At 40.4% G+C, this 22776-nt stretch overlaps 1 protein-coding gene across 1 annotated transcript; it reads right to left on the reverse strand.

The window, feature by feature from the left end:
- Nucleotides 1-1172: 1172 nt before the first annotated feature.
- LOC114248992 (putative fatty acyl-CoA reductase CG5065) lies at nucleotides 1173-22776 on the reverse strand. Its single transcript, XM_028182447.2, has 12 exons — nucleotides 22529-22776; nucleotides 15381-15462; nucleotides 14313-14595; nucleotides 13525-13770; nucleotides 12072-12224; nucleotides 11403-11502; nucleotides 6654-6713; nucleotides 4988-5120; nucleotides 4592-4699; nucleotides 3869-4000; nucleotides 1818-2078; nucleotides 1173-1448 (listed from the first exon to the last, which is right to left on the reverse strand). The coding sequence occupies exons 2-12, from the start codon at nucleotides 15428-15430 to the stop codon at nucleotides 1370-1372; spliced, it is 1605 nt and encodes a 534-aa protein (XP_028038248.2). The 5' UTR covers nucleotides 15431-15462; nucleotides 22529-22776; the 3' UTR covers nucleotides 1173-1369.

Genomic DNA, 22776 nt, shown 5'->3' on the forward strand with positions numbered 1-22776 from the left:
AGACCTTAGAACTCATGTCTCGAGATGAGTGGCCGCATTTACGTTGTAGATGTCTATGGGCTCCGGTAACAACTTAACACCGGGTAGGCCGTGAGCTCGTCCAGCCAGCTATGCAATAAAAAAAGGAATGTTGACTTGAATTATTACACTAGGTTAGGTCAGACTTATAAAAACAAATAAAAGATATTTTATAAAATTGTACGCTCTCTTTATTTATTTTTAACCCTTATCATTATAAAATATAACACGCAACTTCTAACAAAGTATGCGTCTAATTTATAGCCTTCGACATGCAATCCAGCTTGTACACACAACCCTTTGAATTTCTCACCGGATTTACTCAGTGGCGTTTCCGATCCGGTGTTGGATTCTGCGAAGCACTGCTCTTGCTAGGTCTGGTATTAGCAACACCTCCGGTTTGAGCCCCTTGAGCACACATACATGTTAGGGCGAAGCTGAAATAGCCTCTCAAGGCTATCAGCATAGGCAGGAAAAAAAATTGATTCGCACTTTGCTTATTATCAGAATCACCCGAAAGCTACAAGCGCAAATTTTTGAGCTTTAGGAATCTTCTCGAAGCTCGAATCGGATGACAATCCCAGAAAACGCTGTGCAAGATAGAGAGCTTCGAGTTTATTTAAAAAAAAACTATATATGTGGGTAGTTTGTAATTAATTATGACACAACAGAATCACCTCGTAGAGTGCACACGAAAATAAAACACATCAGCACCTTTTATTATTTTAAGAAATCCCTTCCAAAACAGACCCGCGAAGAGAGAAAGGGATGCAAGACAGACTGGGGCCATAACGCGTTACGTAACGAATAGGGTTATTTATTTATAACTTTCTATACTTGACAGTATAAAGGCAGACTTAGTGCCATAGGCATTCTCTGACAGTTTACCTTAGGGGAGTGCAGAGATGAACCTTTGTAGATGTAGTGTTATAGTGATATTTGGTACTTAAACATATGTCTATATATAACATGCATAATATTTATAGATACAAATACTCGTACTTAAATAAATAGATATACATATAAAAAATATATATGAATAAATATTATCAATTACCCTCCCATCAGAAGTTATCACTTCGACACGAGACTAAACCGTAAAAGTGTTTTTAATCGTTTATCCCACTAGCAATTACCTTAAATAATACAATATCTAAAATTTTATTTACGTTTTTATAGTAAAAATAAACTAGAACATGTATTGATAATTGAAACCGCGTTAGGGTGAACACCTAGTTATTCTTCACTTACAAAGATAACTTCACAATACGCTTACAAACAACAAAACTCATTTAAGTAAGCGTTTGAATATTCTTGTAAAACTAAACATCAAAGTAGATTCTGTGTATCGTTATCGTAAACGTCCAGCTAACAACCTGAATACGTAATAACCGGTAGCGGCCTGCAGTAATTTATGTATCCAGAATAATCTGTAACAATGATATAAAATTCAATTAAAATGCGGAATTTGTAACACTGATTCTTTTATTTTATTTTATTTTATTTGTATTGCATAGATGGGTGGACGAACTCACAGCCCACCTGGTGTTAATTGGTTACTGGAGCCCATAGACATATACAAGGTAAACGCGCCACCCATCTTGAGATATCAGTTCGAAGGTCTCAGTATAGTTACAACGGCTGCACCGCCCTTCAAACCGAAACGCATAACTGCTTCACGGCAGAAATAGGCAGGGCGGTGGTACCTACCCGTGCAGACTCAAGAGGTCCTACCACCAGTAAAAAACAGTGTATTGTGGGCTTGGATGTCCTTAAACGTGGAATTCCAATTAACAAACCTTTTTAACTTGGTCCTGGCGTATGGTAAAGAGTCCACCGTGTCCTTTAGGATGAACTTCCGTATTCCGGACATGTACGCCCCGATGTACGTGTCCCAATCGAAGCCCGCCGGCCAGAAGGGGAATTGACCGGCGTCTCGAGTGGAACTGGCTTCGCCCTGCAAGGCCTGCAGCTCGGCCACGCCAAACTGCCACTCGTTGTTGGCGAAGTACTCCCCTGTAGCCGCGGCCATTTTGAAACGTCTGGCGATTTTCATCATGCTAGAAATTTTGAAGGTAGTTGAAAAAAATATCATGTCATTAACGAGAGCTTCGTTCTTTTGAATGTTTTGAATGAAGATCGAGGAATTAGAAAAATGGCGGTAATGTAATTCTTGTTCATAAAGTGGTCTAAAGGATAAGACGTGATTTGGACTTGAATCGAGCGATGGGACTGTTCTTTCTTATGTTCTAATCCCGCCGACAGGTGCCAATTTTTTCAATTAAATATATTATTCACGAGGAGTTAACACCCCAAAGTATGGTGCCGAGGGTCGTGGGTTCGCTTCGTTTCGTGGGATAAACCAGGTTTATTTGTTCTTGGTCTGATAGTTTATTATGTATATACATATGTATGTAGGATTGATAGCAACGGAACGTATGAAAATAGTAGGAGGGAGAGTTAAGGTGTGAGTGAGAGGAAACGATAAGAAAGGGAAAAGCGAATGACAAAGAAATTCCAAGATGGCGAAGACGATTGATTGAACAAGGCGTAAAAAAGGTGTCAGCTAATTTTTGAGACACGAATTCTTAGTTTCAGTTTTACAGTACAACGGCTTTTTTTTATTTTATTTTTTTTATTTTTCGAGCCGTGCGCCAAACCTACTTCAAGGTCCCCGCGCCTAGGGGGCGCGCGGGGTATGTGGGACTTGACGATCTGCAAGGTGTTGCGAGAGACCGCGGGCCCAAGGAATTTTAGGGCCCTACCGCACTAAGCGACTCCCCTGCACTCTTACACCCAACGTCCGATCTCCGTCCGGGGTCAAAACCCGGTCAGAGTAGGGGGGTTCCCGCGGTCAACACTACAACCCGACACGCGGCGCCACCCCGAGGACGCCGACGGGTCGTCGAGGCGATAGTCGACGACCAACGACGACGGTCTCCGCGGTACGGTGGCCCTACCAGGCCACCCGGGCGGTGCCGCTGGTGTTCCGGGATACCCCGCTGGGCCAGAACCAGCCGGCCGGGTCGGAACGCGATACACCGCCGACCGGGTTGCTCTTCCACAGTATATTCGGCGATGACAGCGATGACGAAAATGCGGACCGCATCGCAATCCGCAGCCGCCGACGCGTCGTCCCGTCCTCCTGGTGCCAGCGCGCTAGAGTGACGGTAGCGTGCGGCGCAGCTTCAACCCCCTTAAGTCACCCCGTGACCATCACCGGGAGGAGGCTGCCTCTTCATAGGGGCCGGAGCTGGACAAACGCCCTCCTCCGGACCCCGGCTCGGCGGCGGCGGCACGGTGCCGAGAGGGAAGAAGAACTCTCCCTCTCCCGTTTCGCCGCCTCCTTCTGAGAGATGGTGGACTCGTCGCCGCCGAGCATCGTAGCCACAACGGTCGGAAGCGACAAGTCCGGTCCTATTTTCCCCCAGAAAGGGGGGCAGTGCGCGAGCGTGTGCTCCGCCGTGTCCTCGTAGCAGCCACTGCAGTGGCGGCACAGTACAATGGCTGCCCCAACCTCCAAACCGAAACGCATTACTGCTTAACGGTAGAAACGGTCAGGGCGGTGGTACCTATCCGTGCGGACTCACAAGACGTCCTTACCACCAGTTATTAAGCAAATTATAATTTTACCAATTTTCATTTTTATTACACAATGCTATTCTTTCACCGTAAAAGTCTATCGTGAACATGTCTTACGTATTTCCTTAGAAAAATCGGTACCCGTCTGCTATCTTTTAGACCACGACGACTACAAAGGTATATCGAAACTATATTGTAGGAGTTGCTCTTTTAAGCGCCTGGTTGTCTTTAAAGCAATTTTCAAGTGGCTAATGAAACTGGTACTCACATAGCCTTCCTCCCCTGGGCTCGCAGTAGCAAATCGTACAGGAAAGCCGGCAGGAAATGACACGTAATCTCCCAAAACGTGTTTATCAACCGTGATTCGGTGAATGAGAAATTCGGATACCACATCACGTACCTGAAATTAACGGAAATAGCTTTTGATGACCGAAAACATCTACTAAAAGACCTCGAAGCGACTTTTCAGTGAAGTCAGGGACCAATGGCTTTTTTCCAACTTAACCTGGTAGCCTTGTGGTGCTATGCTAGTGTAAACGAGCGTGTAGGTGAGCTCACGGGGCTCAAGCCGGAGGTGTTGCTAACACTGGCCCTAGAAAGAGCAGTGCTTTGCAGAATCTACCACCGGATCGGAAACGCGGCCCACTGAAAACACTGGCATTGTTGACGGAGTGTATGGGTGGCTTGCACAGGTAGGTACCTAAATTCTGTCTATGTCTACATTTGGATTAATACCTCCTTATTTAAGGTATAATTGGACCATTGATATACTTTTTGGTATTGTAGTTACTAGGCTCAATTAGTTGTAGTCCAGACTATAGACAATATGTTGATACAGGGTTATTGTTGAAAATAATTTCGGAGAATTTATTCTCGTCTCTGGCAGTCGACAAGCTCAAACGGAGTCACTATCCTCAGCAATGAGGGAGCGATGGAGAAGAAGAAAATAATTCTCGTCTCTCATATTTGATTTGTAAAGCGAAGAACCTACTTCGTTGGATTCTTTTTCGCCCACTTCACGCATAGTCTGGTAAACTCGCCCCACTGGATCGGGTTGATGGACCCCGAAGTCACGTTGTAGACTGGACAGCGGCCCGGCCTGGAAAGGAGATATGGGGTCAAATTTGAAGTCGTCGTGGCCTGCCTATTTCTGCCGTGAAGCAGTAATGCGTTTCGGCTCGAAGGGTGGGGCAGCCATTGTAACTATACTGAAACTTAAGAACTCATATCTCAAGGTGGGTGGCGGAATTTACGTTGTAGATGTCTACATGCTACGGTAACCACTGAACACCAGGTGGGCTGTGAGCTCGTCCACCTATCTAAGCAATAAAAAAAGTCTGATTACAAATAGATAAATGGAAAAAGCTTAGAAAAAAAAATTGCATACTGTTTAACTCCTTGTCTCCAAGCGGCCAGGATGCAGGAGTTGACCACCATATCCACCGGCACTAAGTCCACGACGTACCGCTCCCGGCAATACCCGGAACGGTACGTGCCCCGGGATATCTCCATTATAATACCTGAAATCAAAACACCAGTTTGAAATCGGCAAGACATCAGCCGGCGTATTCCCTTGGTATATAGGCCCAATCTCCTCTAATGATAATTATTTACATGATTTATAGTTTAGTTTATTCTAGGTTATTATTTATTTATTATTAGTAATGTTACGCGTTGGGGTTCGAGATAAATAAATGTTCCACCAAAGTACAACTGTATTCATCACTTAGAAAACACAACACTTCACAAACACTTTCAAATTCTCAATTCGCTTCTTCCGCTTCACTTCAGGTGATCCGTTCGCTGTTTCGCTTCGAGTAGTTTCGATTACTAACTGACTGCGTGCCGTCCCTGTAACGCTTTTATAGTCAAGACGAAATCCCTAGCATATTCCACAAAAGTAGAGTATTGTCTTTCCGCTATCTGACAATAGATGGCGTTGTACTTCTCGAGCGTTCTAGATGCTACTAGATCCTTCGATATTCGTTCGACTATTCGGCGACAGATAACGTTACTCTTACCGGCGTAACAGTAAGATGAAACTGATATTTTACCAAAATGACCGTCAAATAATCAAATATCGTGAGACGCATCAAGTCTGCCCCTTCCAACACTATATGACGATCACGACCACTCTGTCAAGAGTGACACGATGGAGAAGAAGAAGAAGAAAATAAAGCATAAATACTAATAATAAATTATTAACATTATTAATTTGATTAAGCATTGTAATAATAATTGTTATGCAAATCATGTTGTTGACGCCATCTAATAATAAGCTGGATAATGTATTAATAATGTTAGTTTATATTAGTTAAAAGTAATTTATATAAAATAAATTAATGTCAGAGTCATGTAAAAATCACTAAAATAATTATTGTGAATATTAAGCTACATTTTATGAATTGTTTCGCAGTAATTACATTTGTTTGTTTAAAAGAAGCTATAGTTGTTATAACCATCACAAAATGGCTAATTGTCTAAGAACTAAGACATGGCTTTTCGTAATAAGCAAGTAATGTTAATGTTTTATAAAATTTGAAAAGTCTGGAATAACGCCGACATATACCATGCGAATAAATAGCTTTCATACAATACTTAACTGCGATTGACTTGACGATGGTTCACGAATTATTTTTTGTTATTTTAACTAGAGATATAAGTTTTAATATGGTTACAACGGTTACCCCGACCTTCAAACCAAAACGTATTACTGCTTCACATCAGATATAGGCGGGGCGGTGGTATCTACCCGTGCGGATTCGGACAAGACGGATAAGACGTCCTACCACCAGTAATAAAGCAAATCACAATTTTTGCGTGTTTGATTTTTACTACACGATATTATTCCTTCAGCGTGGAAGTCAATCTTGAACATTGGTTAAGTACGTATTTCATTAGAAAAATTGGTACCCGCCTGCGGGATTCGAACACCGTTGCATCGCTAGACTTCGCATCGGACATCGCATCGGACTTCTTATCCATTGGGCCACGACAACGCGAGATTCGCATAAAGGTACCCCATAAGAATCGAAGAGCTCATTCTTACTCACCGGTGACTCCGTAGATATTGTCGATCCAGCCCGGGTACGGCTCCTGTGAAGCCGCAGTCACTGTAATCCGAAGAAAGCATTTATGATGAGCGGATAATTCAAAAGTCTGATAACATTGAGTACCGTAAAATGAGGGGAATCGGGACACTTTTTATTAATACGCTTTTATTAGCTTCAGACGTATGTATGTACGGAATCTTTGAACATGATTTTGACCCCCTTCAAAACGTCGGATTAACTCGAAATTTGGTATACTTAATAAGGACCGATGACAATTCAATATTAGAAAAAAAATTAAAAACAAAAAATAACTGAAAAAATTTAAATTCAACTAAAAAATGAAAAATAAAATAAAAAAGAAACTATTGTTTATTAAGTTCGACATTGATTTTTATCGTTTTTTTTTTTGTAGTTATACTAATAAAACAGAGATCATATTGGTTCCGGTAGTTTAATTATTCATTTCATTTATAATGCGTTAACATATAGTTTATTAAAGAATAATCATAAAAAGTTACAAAAACTAGCTTGACCCGATTCACCTTGGCTTTGGGGTGAATCAGGTTACGTATGGGGACAATAGAGTATTTGGGTAGTACTGGCACTATTTAGTTGTTAGGTAGGTACCCAACGTTCGGTAATTAACTTTTTAATATCTTTAATGATTTAAAACTTTGATGATTAAATTAAACTATTTAATATTCTTAAGCGCTAAATAAAAGTCATTTTCAGTTCAACAAAGTTAAATCTAACAACTCAATAAGAGTATTGTGACATCCCAGATTTGTCCCTATTCTAACTCTAGTCCCTATTCCTCCCTATCTACTTACTGTACGGAATTAATACACCTTGATTTTATTCATTACTTCGATGTGTGGACGAGATTACGGCCCACCTGGTGTTAAATGGTTACCGGAGCCCATAGACATCTACAACGTAAATGCGCCACCCACCTTGAGACATCAGTTCTGTCTCAGTTTTTACAGTACAACGGCTGCCCCACCATTCAAACCGAAACGCATTACTGCTTTACGGCAGAAATAGGCAGGGTGGTGGTACCTACCCGTGCGGACTCACAAGACTGCCTAACACCAGTAAATAGCCTGAGACTTAATTTCTAGTTGGAGTTTAATAATTTCTTTCTTCTAGTTGGAGTTTAATTCTAATAATCGAGTGAGGGTCAGATCTTTCACCGGCATGAGCAACAAAACGGTGCTCTAAGCAATCATGGAAATAAATCGTCGAAGCCGTCTTTTTTTAGGACCGAAAGATTACTGGTGGCCCGGAGGCCTTTCCAGTTTCACCAGGACACGCGGGCGAGCAAAGGCTCAGCCAAGAGGGGTGGGATTTGCTAACAGCTGCCCGAGCGCCTCCGAAGGAGACTTAACAACTCAAGAGCAATTGCTTCGCGAATGAATCTACTACCGGGTCGGAATCGCGACCCGCTGAGAAGATCTGGGGAGAAACTCAGCGAGCTGGAAGCCGTCTGTGAACATGAGCTGTTTTTTTTTGTATTTGAACTTTGTGAAGGGAGTTCCAAGTCTTAGTTCTATACTACAATTGCCGCCTAAACATTCAAACCTAAATGCATTGCTGTTTCACGTCAAAAATAGGCAGGGTGGTGGTACCTACCAGTGTGGATTCATAGGACGGCCTACCACCAGTATTTAGGCAAATTATCATTTTGCGGGTTTGATTTTTACTACACGATTATAATTCTTTCATCGTTAAAATCATTCGCGAAGATTTGTTAAGTACGTATTTCACTATCGAAACTACCCATAGACACAGCCCACTGAGTTTCTCGCCGGATCTTCTCAGTGAGTCGTGTTTCCGATCCGGTGGTAGATTCTGCGAAGCACTGCTCTTGCTAGGGCCAGTGTTAGCAACACTCCGGTTTGAGCCCCGTCAGCTCACCTAAACGTCAAGGAGAAGCTGAAATAGCCGAAGCCTCTCAAGGCTATCAGCATAGGAAGGAAAAAAAAACTAAATATTGGTATCTGTCTGCGGGATTCGTACACCGGTCATGCTAACCGGTGCGATGTAAAACTCTAATTCACAACAGAAGCAATGCGGAGACAAGCTTTTTACTGGTGGTAGGACCTCTTGTGAGTCCGCACAGGTAGGTACTACCATCCTGCCTATTTCCGCCATGAAGCGTTTCCGTTTGAAGGGTGGAGCAGCTGTTGTAACTAGACTGAGACCTTAGAACTTATATCTTAAGGTGGGTGGCGCATTTACGTTATAGATGTCTATGGGCTCCAGTAACCACTTAACACCAGGTGGGCTGTGAGCTCGTCCACCCATCTAAGCAATAAAAAAAGGTAAATCTTCAACTAACAGAATTGAAACGCAACACAAACCCTCGCAGCCTAGGTCACAGCTGTCCACAATTCACGTGCGTCCTTGAATTATTAATAAAAATCGATCGAATACAAATGGCGGCTTCCCATGCTTGTATTACCAGCCTTGATACAGATTCAAGGCATCTATTATTGTTAATTTATTATTATCACAAATGAACGGGTACGGGGCTTTACGAGTGATCATAATAAAAGTTGCATTAATACATAATATAATGTATTATTATGTATTATTTTATGGACCATAAAATAAAATTTAGCCCAATAAAACTATAGCTTAGACTAAGTTGCTAAGAAACAACATTTAAGCTATTGCTTCACCATAATTTGTGTTTAAATATTCAAAATATAATACAATTTATGTCATCTGTATCTATACTAATATATAAATCTACAGTGGTTTTTACGGATGTTCCGTTATAACCACTGAACCGTGCATCCGATTGACTTGAAACATGGTATCCATGTAGAAAATACATGTAACTTCATGGAAAGGCTAATATTTAAGTATATGAGTGTTGGACTCCCTAATAATAATAACAATAAATAATAATGTTAATTTTAAATGCCCAGCGAAGAGGGCGAGGACGGCTAGTAACTTATTATAACTTCTTTTAAGATTTATGTCTTAAATCATATAGAGGTTACATACATATAATCCTTTTTATTTTTTACGACGCACGGTCGTCCGGTCTCAATTTAGGATTCCTTGTGTTACGAGTACCAAAGACTGACAAACATACTTATATACCTCTTAAGTATATACATAGATAGATAACAAACACCCTCCTCCATGCGTTGTATTCCTCACTACTGAGGGTCGTGACCACCATTTTGTATCACCATCGCATGCACGATCTTTCTCCATCAATTCTTGTCTCTTGTTACCAGTCATGACGAGCCTCTCGAGATTGCTACCATCCTTCCGTGCAATGTGACTAAAGTTTTCAAGGACTCTGCGAAGACACTCGGATGACAACCGCGAGGAAACAAACACCCAGACGAAGGGCAAATAAACCTTTTCATCGCACGAATGTTTGCCGGATGCGGGAATCAAACCCACGACCCTCGGCGCAACAGTTAGGTTCGCTAACTACTACCCCACCGAGTCAGTCGATTTATTAAGCGTGTCTTTCTTTTTAATACGCTTTTGTTAGCTTCAGACGTATGTATGCTTGTAACGGAATCTTTGAACATGATTTTGACCCCCTTCAAAACGTCGGATTAACTCGAAATTTGGTATAGGTACTTAGTAAGGACCCATGACAAATCAACATTAAAAAAATAATTGAAAAAATTGAAATTCAACTAAAAAATGAAAAATAAATAATAATTTAAAAAAAATAACAAAATACGCTTTTATAAAAAAAAACAACTAAAAAATAGAAAATAAATTTTCTCGATCAAGATCGACTCTATTACTGTGTATAAAGAGCGGACCGACGGAATAGCGACTAATACGCAATTTCTTTAAAAAAAAAAAAAATATATACAATTATGTCCCTTACACATAACAGAAAGAATTACGAAAATTGATCTACATTTGAGGAAAATAATTAAGATTGTGAAATTAAGACTGACCACACTTAATTTAATAAGGTACTTTTTTAAACGTCAAACTATTCTTTTTTATGAATGAAGAATTACTGTTAACCCGGAGGCCTTTCCAGTTTCACCAGGACACGTGGGCGAGCAAAGGCCCAGCCAGGAGGGGTGGGATTTGCTAACAGGTGCCCGAGCGCCTCCAAAGGAGATCTAACCACTCAAGATCAGCTGCTTCGCGAATAAATCTACTGCCTGATCGGAATCGCGAGCCACTGAGAAGATCCAGCGAGAAGCTAAGAGGGCTGATGCATGGGTTAGGTTGCACGTCAAACTCTGCCAAGTTCGATAACTACGGTTACCGGTTCTACTAGTATTAGAGCTGAAGGCATCTAATGCAAAGGTTATTGGATCTGATGGATCCGTAAGGACGTGCCTTCTAGGATCGAAGTATTCTACCATGGATTCCGAAATGAGCCACAGTCTTGGCATGAGCCTGCGAAATAAGCTGGCGATTGTTTTTTTTTTAATTCTCCAAATTCAGTAATAATAGTGCGTACATAATACATAAAAACATTGTATATATTGTCGAAGTCAATTAAACGTGCCTTATTTATGGTTAATTCAAAACCTACTCGCCAGATCTTGGTAAAACTTAAATCGCTTGCGAAGCAGCCGTCTTCAAGTAAATAAAAACCGGAATCATTAAAAGCGCTTCACCCGGAAAAAAGCTCCGCGGTAACGCACATAAAAAAGTACTGTCTAATTGCGACTTGCTTTTTTTGAAGTCGTTGAAAAGTAATCACTGTTTAATTAGCGTGCCATAATAAATTTTGGTGCTTACCTATCGAAGGTCTCACAATGCAAACCGGCAGCTCCGTGTGACTGTACACTATGGACTCAGCCAACGCCTTAGTCAGGGTGTAGGGGTTAGGATGGTCTCCCTACAAAAAAAAAAGATTGATTACCTTAGCATGCAGAAAATAGACAGCTAAAACGGAATCACAGCAAGGTATCGAAGCGCTGTCTCCGGAAAGTGGGGTGTCATATAGGTGGCCTTTCCAGTTTCAACAGGACAGGTGGGCGAGCAAAGGCTCAGCCAGGAGGAGTGGGATATGCTAACAGCTGCCCGAGCGCCTCCGAAGGAGACCTAAGAACTCAAGAGCAACTGCTTCGCGAATGAATATACTACCGGATCGGAATCGCGACCCGCTGAGAAGATCCGGCGAGAAACTCAGCGGGCTGATGCATGGGTTAGGTTACTCGTCGAACTCGACAAAGAGTTTTCGGACAAAAAATTTACGGTTTCCGGCGTCCCTAAGCCTGCTCCTAGCTGAAGGCGTCTAATGCGGAGGTTATTGGATCTGATGGATCCGTAAAGACGTGGGGTGAATTTTGTTAAAATAGCACTGCCTTATTGAGGATTCAGCGCTGACACGCTTTCATTAAATGAATTTATGTGATTTTAGTGTTGCAAACGCATCAGCCAATTCGTAACAGTCGTAAATATTACCTGTAAGCTATCGGCGATAACTTCAACCGTCTCCGGAGGTAGCATCCGGGTGCATCTGACGATGTTGTCCGGATCATGAGGAGGGGGATACACGCGCTCTTCAATATAAGATCTCGGAGCGTTGCTATACGCTGTGGAGACGTGGACTAGAGCCTGTAAATTGAGGTTTAGTTAGGAGAACGAAAGAAACAGCGCTAACGGCTATTTAACCCTTGAAATTGGCACGAATTATGGCTTTGCGGAATTCATAAGGGATGTGAAGGCATAACAAGGTACTGTTAAACTAAACTACCATGTGGTAGAACGTCTTGTGAGTCCACACGGGTAGGTACCACCACCACAACCATTTAACACCAGGTGGGCTGTGAGCTCGTAAAGCTTATAAAACCACTAAGGTAAAATATTTAAAAAAAAACACTTATAGAGAATATAGAGAAGGGATGCAGAATGCTAATATTTTTTTTTAAATTATTTATAAAAATACATTAAATCGATTAAAAAAAAACATTACACACACTACCATGTATTTGACACACACACGCATAGATATACTCTTTTGTTTATTGTTAAAGTCTGAGGTTAAATCGAGAATAGATTAATATTGTTTGTCTTTAATATTATTTGTCTATAGTGTAGCCTTTGCGACATATGATTATAGAACATTGAATAATAGAGAAATGTCACAATAGAACCTTAATAATGTTCAAACTTATAATTGAAATTAATTAATTTTTATTAGATTTTTATTTCGTCTTTCTTAATCTATGTAACTAAAATTTATACGTCTTCTTAGACTTTTTAGCGGGAACGCGAGGAGTGAAGTTGTGTGATTTGTTTTATTTTGTCTATTTAGTGTTTCGTCAGGTTTAAATGTGTAGTAACGGTGGTTTATTAACTGTTTAGTATCAGCTGTGAAAGTGCACAAATGTGGAAAATGAAACAAAGCTGCTGGACGTAACTTCTCGGGATCCTCCAAAAAGTCCACTGAAAAAATCTCAGCAAATGACCACCATTTTACTGAGAATATATTTTATCCCATATTGTCTCATTTCATTTCATTTCGTCCCAGTTGATTATTGTTTCAAATTAATCATTTTCATTTCATTTAATTTCACTTCAAATTATCATTTTTCATAAAAATAAGAACATAAATTAAAATAAGACATGACTTAAAGGTCTCATATACCAGGTCATAAAAGCCCTTAAAAAAAAAGTTCTTACGTCTTCAGAGTTACGCCGCGTCTGTCTGCTGTCGCATCCGGAAACTACCCTCTTCTCACTTAAAAAATAAAACTATGTGTTCCGCATTCATTTACCGTCTTTCTTACTTCCTAACACGACATCTCCTATCTCTTTCACTCAGTCATGCTCCATATCCGTCATTCATCCATACCGTTCCGTTCCGTTCCTACATTAATATGATATTAAGATTCAAAATGGCAGCATCTCCTACCTTCAGCTTGGGCATGTCTTCAGCCAATTTCAGCAGCGAGGCGGTGCCTTGAACGTTGAGCGTGGTTGCGACGTGGAGAGGCTCCGTGAACCTGACTGTGGCCGCCGAGTGGAACACTGTGGTCACACGCCGCAGCAGCTCTCTTTGGTCGACGCTGACTCCGAGGTTCTGGACCGAAACGTCGCCCGTGATGGGGTGAAGCTTACTCAAGCGCTCGGGCCAACGAGTCCTGATGTGGTCAAATACCTGAAAGATATTATTATTTAAGGCCGGACCTTAAAACAGAACTAAATTTAACCAATTTTGATGCAGACTTTTGGGACTTTGCATGACTTAGACAACCTGATCGAGCATGTGAGAAGTTCAAGTCATTTAGGAGTTGAGTAGAATTCTTTAATTAGCACAAGAAAAATCTATTTTCCACACTTGGGAGCCCGATGAGGACAATCCAAAGTCGCACAATCCTTCGATTTCTTTTATAATTTATTCAAAACAGTTCCTATGATCTAACATCGAAAATACAGTTTTTTGGGCAGTACACGAAAGATTCTGTACAGCGCAATACGAGCCCTTGGATATCAGTAATACCAGAGGCAGAGCCAAGCTGCTGACTATCGCTCAGGAGTAACATAAAAGCTACAGTCGAAAAGTTTGTTCTAAATGATGGTTCCCGCAATACATCGTCGAGATACCTGCCAATTATGTCAATAGCAAATCGCAATATGACTGCACAAACATACAGATTAACAAATTTAATTCGTGAAAAAAACAAGACCTTTAAAACTTACTTGGTTCTTCAAAAGCTCTTTGTACCTCTGCTCGACTGTGAGACCTCTCTTCGGCCTCATCAGGACATAAACTGTCTCAATACCTGGACAACTCCGCAAGAGCTTCTCCAATAGGGCTTTACCCACAAATCCTGTTCCTCCGGTCACGAGGATCACGGAACCGTCGTAGAAGTCAGCCACGGCTTCCGCTGGACATGAACTCAGGAGTTGATAGTTTGGGAGACATTCTTGGTTGCGATTCACCATATTGGGATCGTTTCCATTCAGGAATTCCATCTGTTTCCTACAATGATATCAACAGTGAATTAGGTCGAATGAGTAATTTTTATGAGATTTATTGTCCCTCGTGTGCTCTTTTATCATTATTGAAGTTATTTATGATTACATATCAAGTGCTTTTTTTCTTCTTGAACAAATTGGAATTGGCCTCTCGAATGAACCACTAATCCCACTCCCATCAACTCAACTGAACCTAATCCGGCAACGTATATTGCTTTAAGGAATTGCTCATTTGGGACTACTATAATTGGAGATGCATTTAAAGCTTGGCTATGTCCATTCTAAGGGAGAGAACATTCAAAAAAGGTTCTCTGTCATCTGCCAGGAATGTGTTATGAGCTTCTTCGGACATATCATGCGGTCTCCCAGACAAGACATTAGAGAAGTTCATAATTTCGGGTCGCATATGAGGGCAAGCGCGCCCTAGGCAAAACAACATCCAGATGGTCAGATCTGGTAAAGGAAGTGGTTGGTGGTAGTCTATACCATGCGGTCCATACCACCCATGATTGAACACTGTGAGGGAATGATGAAGAAGAAGATGGCTGATGTTCATGACCTATGACGATGTCCCCTCAAAATCGTGCACGTTGTATCCTCGCCTATGCCATCGAAGGCACAAGAAGCCTTTTGATTCTACGAACAACATAGCAATTCTCACAATATAATGGTGACTTCGCGATATTCAAAGCCGGATTTATCCGGGACCCCCGTCTGACCGGGACCCATAGCAAACGAAACCCGGTCATCGTTAGCTTGCAAACGAAAAGCATTATATAATTAACTCACTGAAAAGCTTCCATTTTGTCTGTCGTCGTTAATAATGTAATGTCGTCCATATTGAGCTGTTTTGCTTCGACAATATTACGTCCTGCAACAAAGAAAGCAAAAGTCTTTCAACAAATGCAATTGGAGATCGCCACGCAGCAGTATCTTAAGTTTTTTATTTTTTTTATTACGCAGATGGGTGGACGAGCTCACAGCCCACCTGGTGTTAAGTGGTTATCGGAGCGCATAGACATCTACAACGTAAACGCCGCCACCCACCTTGAGATATAAGTTCTAAGGTCTCAGCATAGTTACAACGGCTGCCCCGCCCTTCAAACCGAAACGCATTACTGCTTCACGACAGAAATAGGCGGGGTGGTGGTACCTACCCGTATGTAACTCACAAGACGTCGTACCACCAGTGAAAATTTTATAATATCAGCGATAGATTTCTACTGTCCATTAAAGCTGTATTCAAGAGTCGACCTTGAATCGATTTCACGCTAAAGCCAATGAAATTTCATAAAGTTCATATCGTAACACCGCGTTGGGTAACTGGTTATCTGACACGCATTAGAAATGCTATTGCATTACGCACTGAACCTTGAACCGTTGCGATCATCTATAGTTTTCTAATTTGAGATGAGCGAGTTTGCTGGAGACGCATCCGCAACCCCTTACGTCCGCGTCCTGGCCACTATAGCGAGAACCTCAACCTAACCTAAATCATAGATGGCTGCCCCACCATTCGAACCGCTATCAATTCACTCACTAAAAATCGGTATTAATATTGTAATCTATCTCATACTAATATTATAAAGAGGAAAGATTTGTTTGTTTGTTTGTATTGAATAGGCTCCAAAATTACTGAACCGATTAGAAAAATTTTTTCACTGTTTGAAACCTATACTATTCCCGAGTGACAGGCTAAATCTTTTTTGAAAAAAATTAGGGATTCTTACTAAATTTCCAATAATGTAACCGAAGGGGAAAAAAAATTACCTAAAATATTCTTTACATCGCGTGCGCTGCGAAAACTATTGATCATAGAATAAAATAATGTACTACGACTTTGTAAAATACATTATTATTTACAAAAAGTGTCGGGACAGCATATGCCTAACTATTGTAGTTATGCCACAATAAGTGTTCTTTTATTTAAAAGAAAAACAACGTCAAATATTGTAGAAATTTTTGTTAAAGAACCGAGCGGAGCCGGAGCGGGCCGCTAGTCAAATGATAAAACTAATATCGTTAATATTAAAATCGTGTAATAAAAATCAAACCAGCAAAATTATAATTTAGGTAATTACTGCTGGCAGGAACCTCTGGCAAGTCCGTGCGGGTAGGTACCATCATCCTGCCTATTTCTGCCGTGAAGCAGTAATGCATTTCGGTTTGAAGAGCGGGGCAGCCGTTGTAACTATACTGAGATCTTAGAACTTATATCTCAAGGTGGATGGCGCATTTACGCTATAAATGTTTATGGGCTCCAGTAACCACTTAATACCAGATGGGCTGTGAGCTCGTCCACCCATCAGAGCAATAAAAAAAAACACAGTCACAAAACCTTCTGGTGTTTGGAGATGAATAAGGCAGGCAGAAAGGAAGGAAGGAAGGACGGCAGGAAGGAAGGCAGAAGGCAGGGTATTTTTGAATTGCCTGGAAAACTATTTTCCCAACTCCAAATAGATTAAGATAAGATAAGGTTAGCAAATGCGGCATCCCCTGATCGGATACCGTTTTAAGCTTGTGACAACGCGAGAGCAGGAGGTCGCGCCTATCCTTGCCGAAGCAGGAATCACCATAGACTGCAAACGGTGACTAAACAGAGAGAGGTTTGGTCCTGATTCGATCTAGATCAGTTCACCTAAAGACAACAAAGTTCGTTTTTTTTATTGCTTAGACGGGCGGACGAATTCACAGCCCACGTGATGTTAAGTATTTACTGGATCCCATAGACATTTGCGATGTAAATGCGGCTACCCACCTTGAGACATGAGTTGTAAGATCTCACTTTTAACAGTACAACGGCTGCCGTGCCCTTCAAACCGAAACGCATTACTGCTTCACGGCAGAAATAGATGGGGTGGTGGCACTTACCCGTGCGTCACAAGACGTCCTACCACCAGTGAAATTTTTATAATATCAGCAATAGATTTCTACTGTCCTTTAAAGCAATAAAAAAATAATATTTTTTAAAGATAAAGTGTCCGTGCGAATTGTGGTCACACCTTTCTCTTTGCCGACGCGGGGAAATACGTTAATAAAAGATCCTCTCACTACAGGGTCTGGTGTTGCAACGTGCTAATGAACCTCGAAGGCAAAATGAATCACTTGAGATTAATTTTGCCTCATTTCATTTTGTCACAAACACATACGGTACCTTGTTTGATAAACCCAAAAATACTTTCTTTCTTATCAGCCCATGGACGTCCACTGCTGGACATAGGCCTCCCCCAGGCCTCGCCACAAAGATCGATTTATTACTGGTAATTAGACCTCTTGTGAGTCCGCACGGGTAGGTACCACCACCCTGCCTATTTCTGCCGTGAAGCAGTAATGCGTTTCGGTTTGAAGGGTGGGGCAGCCGTTCTAACTATACTTGAGACCTTAGAACTTATATTTCAAGGTGGGTGGCGCATTCACGTTGTAGATATCTATGGGCTCCAGTAACCACTTAACACCAGGTGGGCTGTGAGCTCGTCCAACCATCTAAGCAATAAAAAAACAAATAAAAAAAAACTGGCTTTCTAACTATAAATATTAGTATACACGCATTACATTAGTATTCATAAGAGATCGTAAAATCATTGAGTTATTTCACTTCCTAAATTTCTCATAAGGACATTTCATGAATTCCCAAGAACTGGAGCATTGAATCGTGTTTGACTTAAATGAATAAATAAAATATAATACATATATTGATTAAACGGCCGTCTGGTGTATTGGTAAGTAACATGGTCACTACATATGGGGGTCGCGGGTTCAAATCCCGCCAAGGGAAGATATTTGTATGATAAATATAAATGTCTTTTCCAGGGTTATGGATGTATATTAAATATATGTATGTGTCTAATAAAAATCTTACATTTATTTCCGTTATCTGGTACCTGTAACACAAGTTCTTTACGAACTTAGCACGGGACAAGTTAACGTAGAAAAAAAAATTTTTTTTGGATAAGGTAATCAATATATGTAACAGACGTACGTATGTCTGTCGGTTTACGCGTTTTCAAAACACGCAACAGGTTTTCGGTTTTCATTGGCCATTACTTATTTTCTTTGGAACTTTAGATCGATGGCGTATCTTGATATTGTGTCGGTGTATGGTGTAAATAGAGAAACAGGGGGTTAGCAAAACTCCCGGCTTGAGCCCCGTGAGCTCATCTACACCTCAAAGAGGAGTTGAAATTGCCTCTCAAGGCTATCAGCATAGGTAGGAAAAAAAATATGGTTTCTTTAACCCTTAGATTGTCATGTAGGTCACCGGTACCCTACGCGACGCACCCAAGTAATTACGCGTACGTGTGTCAAATGCGTGGTACTGTGTGTGTTTTTTTATTGATTTAATGTATTTTCTACTGTTTAATATCTGCAGTGTGAAAGTGCACAAATGTGGGAAAATGAAACAAAGCCGCTGAACGTAACTTTTCGGGATCCTCCAAAAAGTCCACTGAAAAAGTCTCACTAAATAACCACCATTTTACTGAGATTTCTTCCCACATCATCTCATTTCATTGGAGAAGTTACGTTCAGCGGCCTTGTTTTGATTTTTCCACTTTTGTGCACTTTCAAAGATGCTAAACAGTTAATAAATCAACATTATTACACATTTAAGCCTGGAGAAACACTGAATAGACAAAATAAAACAAATCACACAACTTCACTCCTCGCGTTCCCGCCAAAAAGTCCTTACGAACAAGTTAGCTTGGCACGGCCATAGATAATACATATAAGTTAGTTATAGATAAGCAACTCAACCACTACAACACACCTATGCTATAAAAATTAAATAAATAAAAAGCTGCAACATTGGTAGAAGGTGGAGGAATTGCACATTCTGCCTTGAATTTACTACTAAACATTTGCACTGATTTCCATTGATTAGTTGATACTAAGCACCAATTTACAACATCACCAAAAGAAATGAACGATGGCGTAGGTCACTGGAGGCACTGGACATAACGTTAAAATAAATCTAAATTTTTAAATAAATTAAAAAATTTGGTCTACAAAAATGAATTACTGTTTGTTAGTCTCGCTAAAGCTCGAGAAGGGCTGGACCGATTTGGTTAATTTTGGTCTTGAATTATTTGTGGAACTCCAGAGAAGGTTTAAAAGGTAAATAAATATGAAAACGCTCGGAATTAAAATATAAAAATAACCATTTTGTTTTTCCTTTGACCTTTCCCCGTCGGACGGATTCCTTTTGTTTGTTTTAAGTTTATTTTATACAAAAGTTTAGGTCTTTTATTTATCCATTGAGGCACTACGAAGTCTACCGGGTTAGCTAGTTTTTAAATTTTTTTTTAATAAATAATCAATTTTTAGTCGAGCCATGGTTCTGTTGTTAGGTGATCTTCGTCAGACTCCTCCAATCATTCCCCGATCAAGTGTTGCTGACGAATTAAAGGCATTTTTGACGGCGTGCAAAGACACTCGAATTAACAATTGAAGTCGTCGTGGCCTAACGGACAAGACGTCCGGTGCGTTCGTGTTGAGCGATGCACCGGTGTTCGAATCTCAGGCGGGTACCAATTTTTCTAATGAAATACACGTACTCAACAAATGTTCACAATTGATTTCCACGGTGAAGGAATAACATCGTGTAATAAAAATGAAAGCCGTAAAATTATAATTTGCGTAATTACTGGTGGTAGGACGTCTTGTGTGTCCGCATGGGTAAGTACCACTACCCTACCTATTTCTACCATGAAGCAGTAATGCGTTTCGGTTTGAAGGGTGGGGCAGCCGTTGGAACTATACTGAGACCTTAGAATTCATAGCTCAAGGTGGGTGGTGACATTTACCTTGTAGATGTCTATGGACTCCGGTAACCGCTTAACACCAGGTGGGCCGTGAGCTCGATCACACATCTAAGCCATACAAATAAAAATAAATTAAATAGGTGTAATGTAATGAAATATACTTGTTGAAAATGCACACGCGTCTTCTGTAGAACGTTGGCGGTAATAAATCTATGTATATATCTATATCTATACTATGATTCTTTCCTGTGTGCGTGCCTATATTAAAGGGCGTCTTTTTTCCTACGTCATCATTGGAAGCCTAGGGAGCTATTCCAGCTATGGCTAGTATGGTATGGTAGATCCTATGGTAGATAAGCTCACGGGCAGGGTAGCCTGAGTTTGCGATACCTTAGGACAATTTTTTTTGTATGGAAACTAGCGACATCTTGTAGCGGATGCCCCTAAACTTATATGTTGTTAAAGTCAAAAGGCATTTAATTATTGTGTAACTAAACAAAGGAAATAAACAAATTAATAAATCATACAAGTCTTTATTTGTTATAGACAAATTGATTAATTTTATCAATCAGTGGTTTCTGAAAATTTACAAAATCCATCATCAAAAATAAAATATAGGACAGGTAATATGTTACTGCCATCTACAGGAGCAACGAGAAACTAATCGAAGTGAAGCCATCTAGTGGCCGACGCCCGTAAACATTATTGTTGAGTGCTTGAGTTGCTTATCTATGACTAATTTATGTGTATTATCTATGCTCACGGGTTCAACCTGAGAGGGTTTGCTAACACTAGCCCTAGCAAGAGCAGTGCTTCGCCGAATCTACCACGGGATCTGATTCGCAGCCCACTGAAAAGATCCGGCGTTCAACTCGTTAGAATTCTAATAAATTACAGTAATATTTAATTTACAACAATGGTAAGAATTACCACGATTGCCACATTTGATTTGTTCTCAATATTTCGGCTGTTGCAAGCGACATTATGACGAGTAGACGTGGTAATTACCCGGTATATGATAATGTTTGTAATGTATTTCGCTGCGAGCTTAAAGCACATGAAATATACTTAGGTGATGGATATATGGATGGATGATACCAGGGAATCGAACTCGTGTGCGTGGTGTGAATTTTTAACTTCCACATAAATCAATCGGATAATCAAATCTGATAATGATGACTTTGTGTTTGCATGCAAACCTTACATTATAATGAAAACCTTTTTATTATAATTTTTTTGTTCAAAAAAATATCTTACCTATTTCTGATAACGAAAATTCAACAATCACAATTATTTCGACTCAAGTACAATTAAAATTATTGATGAGCTAGTGATCCGCCCTCGCTTTTCGGGACCATTTAATTTAATTATTAACTAGCTGACCCGGCAGACTTCATAATGCCTCAATCGATAAATAATAGACCTAAGCTCTTGTATAAAATAAACTTAAAACAAACAAAAGGAATCAGTCCGACGGGGGACACATCAAAGGAAAAACAAAATTGTTTGTTTTTATATAATTCCGAGCATTTTCATATTTATTCACCTTTTAAACCTTCTCTGAACTTCCACGAATAATTCAAGACCAAAATTAGCCAAATCGGTCCAGCCGTTCTCGGGTTTTAGCGAGACTAACGAACAACAATTCATTTTTATATATAGAGAAGAGAAGATAAGCGAAGCTCATCTAAAAAAAGTAGCCTAAGTTACTCCTTATATCATCAGCTACCTTTCAGTGAAAGTCTCGTCAAAATAGGTCCAGCCATTCCAAATATTAGCCGGAACATACAGACAGACTGACATGTCTTTGTCGACAAAAATTGCAAAAAATGTTATTTTGGTGTATGTACCGTATATATATTCATATGCATGTAGTAAAAAGCGGTTATTTCAATATTACAATCAGACACTCCAATTTTATTTATATGTAGAGATTTCGTTTTCTTTTTCAACAATATTTACTCTTAGTGTTTTCGTTATATTTCGACCATAATATAAGTAGCTATGCATTCCGCGTTTATACGTCGGCAAACTCCCGTTCAATACATGAGACTACGACCTCACATCTCAAAGCTTCTCAAACGTCCATCTGCATCCACGGCCACTTAACACTAGACGTTCTCTAAGCTAAGAAAACAGCGACCATAAAACCAAAAAAAACGTATTCTAAAAACTCACCTTTTAATACAGGGAAACACGGTGATTAGTAGTGTGCAATCAATTTTATTGAAAATCTGAAAATCACTTTTTAGTACGACATTTTTATTAGCACCATTCGGTAAGGCAGGCGTGTCGCCACTGGCCGCGACCAGGCACCTAATGTTTGTTAGAAAGAAAGCAAAAAAGCGCTTGCGAAACACACGACGCTGAATTACGAACGAACAAGCCAGTGCTGGCGGTGAGCTTAGACTGACGCTTCTCGCGGA

This window comes from Bombyx mandarina, chromosome 23, assembly GCF_030267445.1.
Source record: "Bombyx mandarina strain Sakado chromosome 23, ASM3026744v2".
Classification (NCBI taxonomy): Eukaryota; Metazoa; Arthropoda; class Insecta; order Lepidoptera; family Bombycidae; genus Bombyx; species Bombyx mandarina.

Excerpts from the sequence above, each read along its gene's own strand:
- LOC114248992 (XM_028182447.2), bottom strand. The coding sequence starts at position 15,430 with ATGGACGACATTACATTATTAACGACGACAGACAAAATGGAAGCTTTT. Across the intron at positions 11,503-12,071 it reads TTATCGCCGATAGCTTACAG|GGAGACCATCCTAACCCCTA; the intron begins GTAATATTTACG and ends TTTTTTTTGTAG. Across the intron at positions 2,079-3,868 it reads GCCCAGGGGAGGAAGGCTAT|CATGATGAAAATCGCCAGAC; the intron begins GTGAGTACCAGT and ends CAAAATTTCTAG.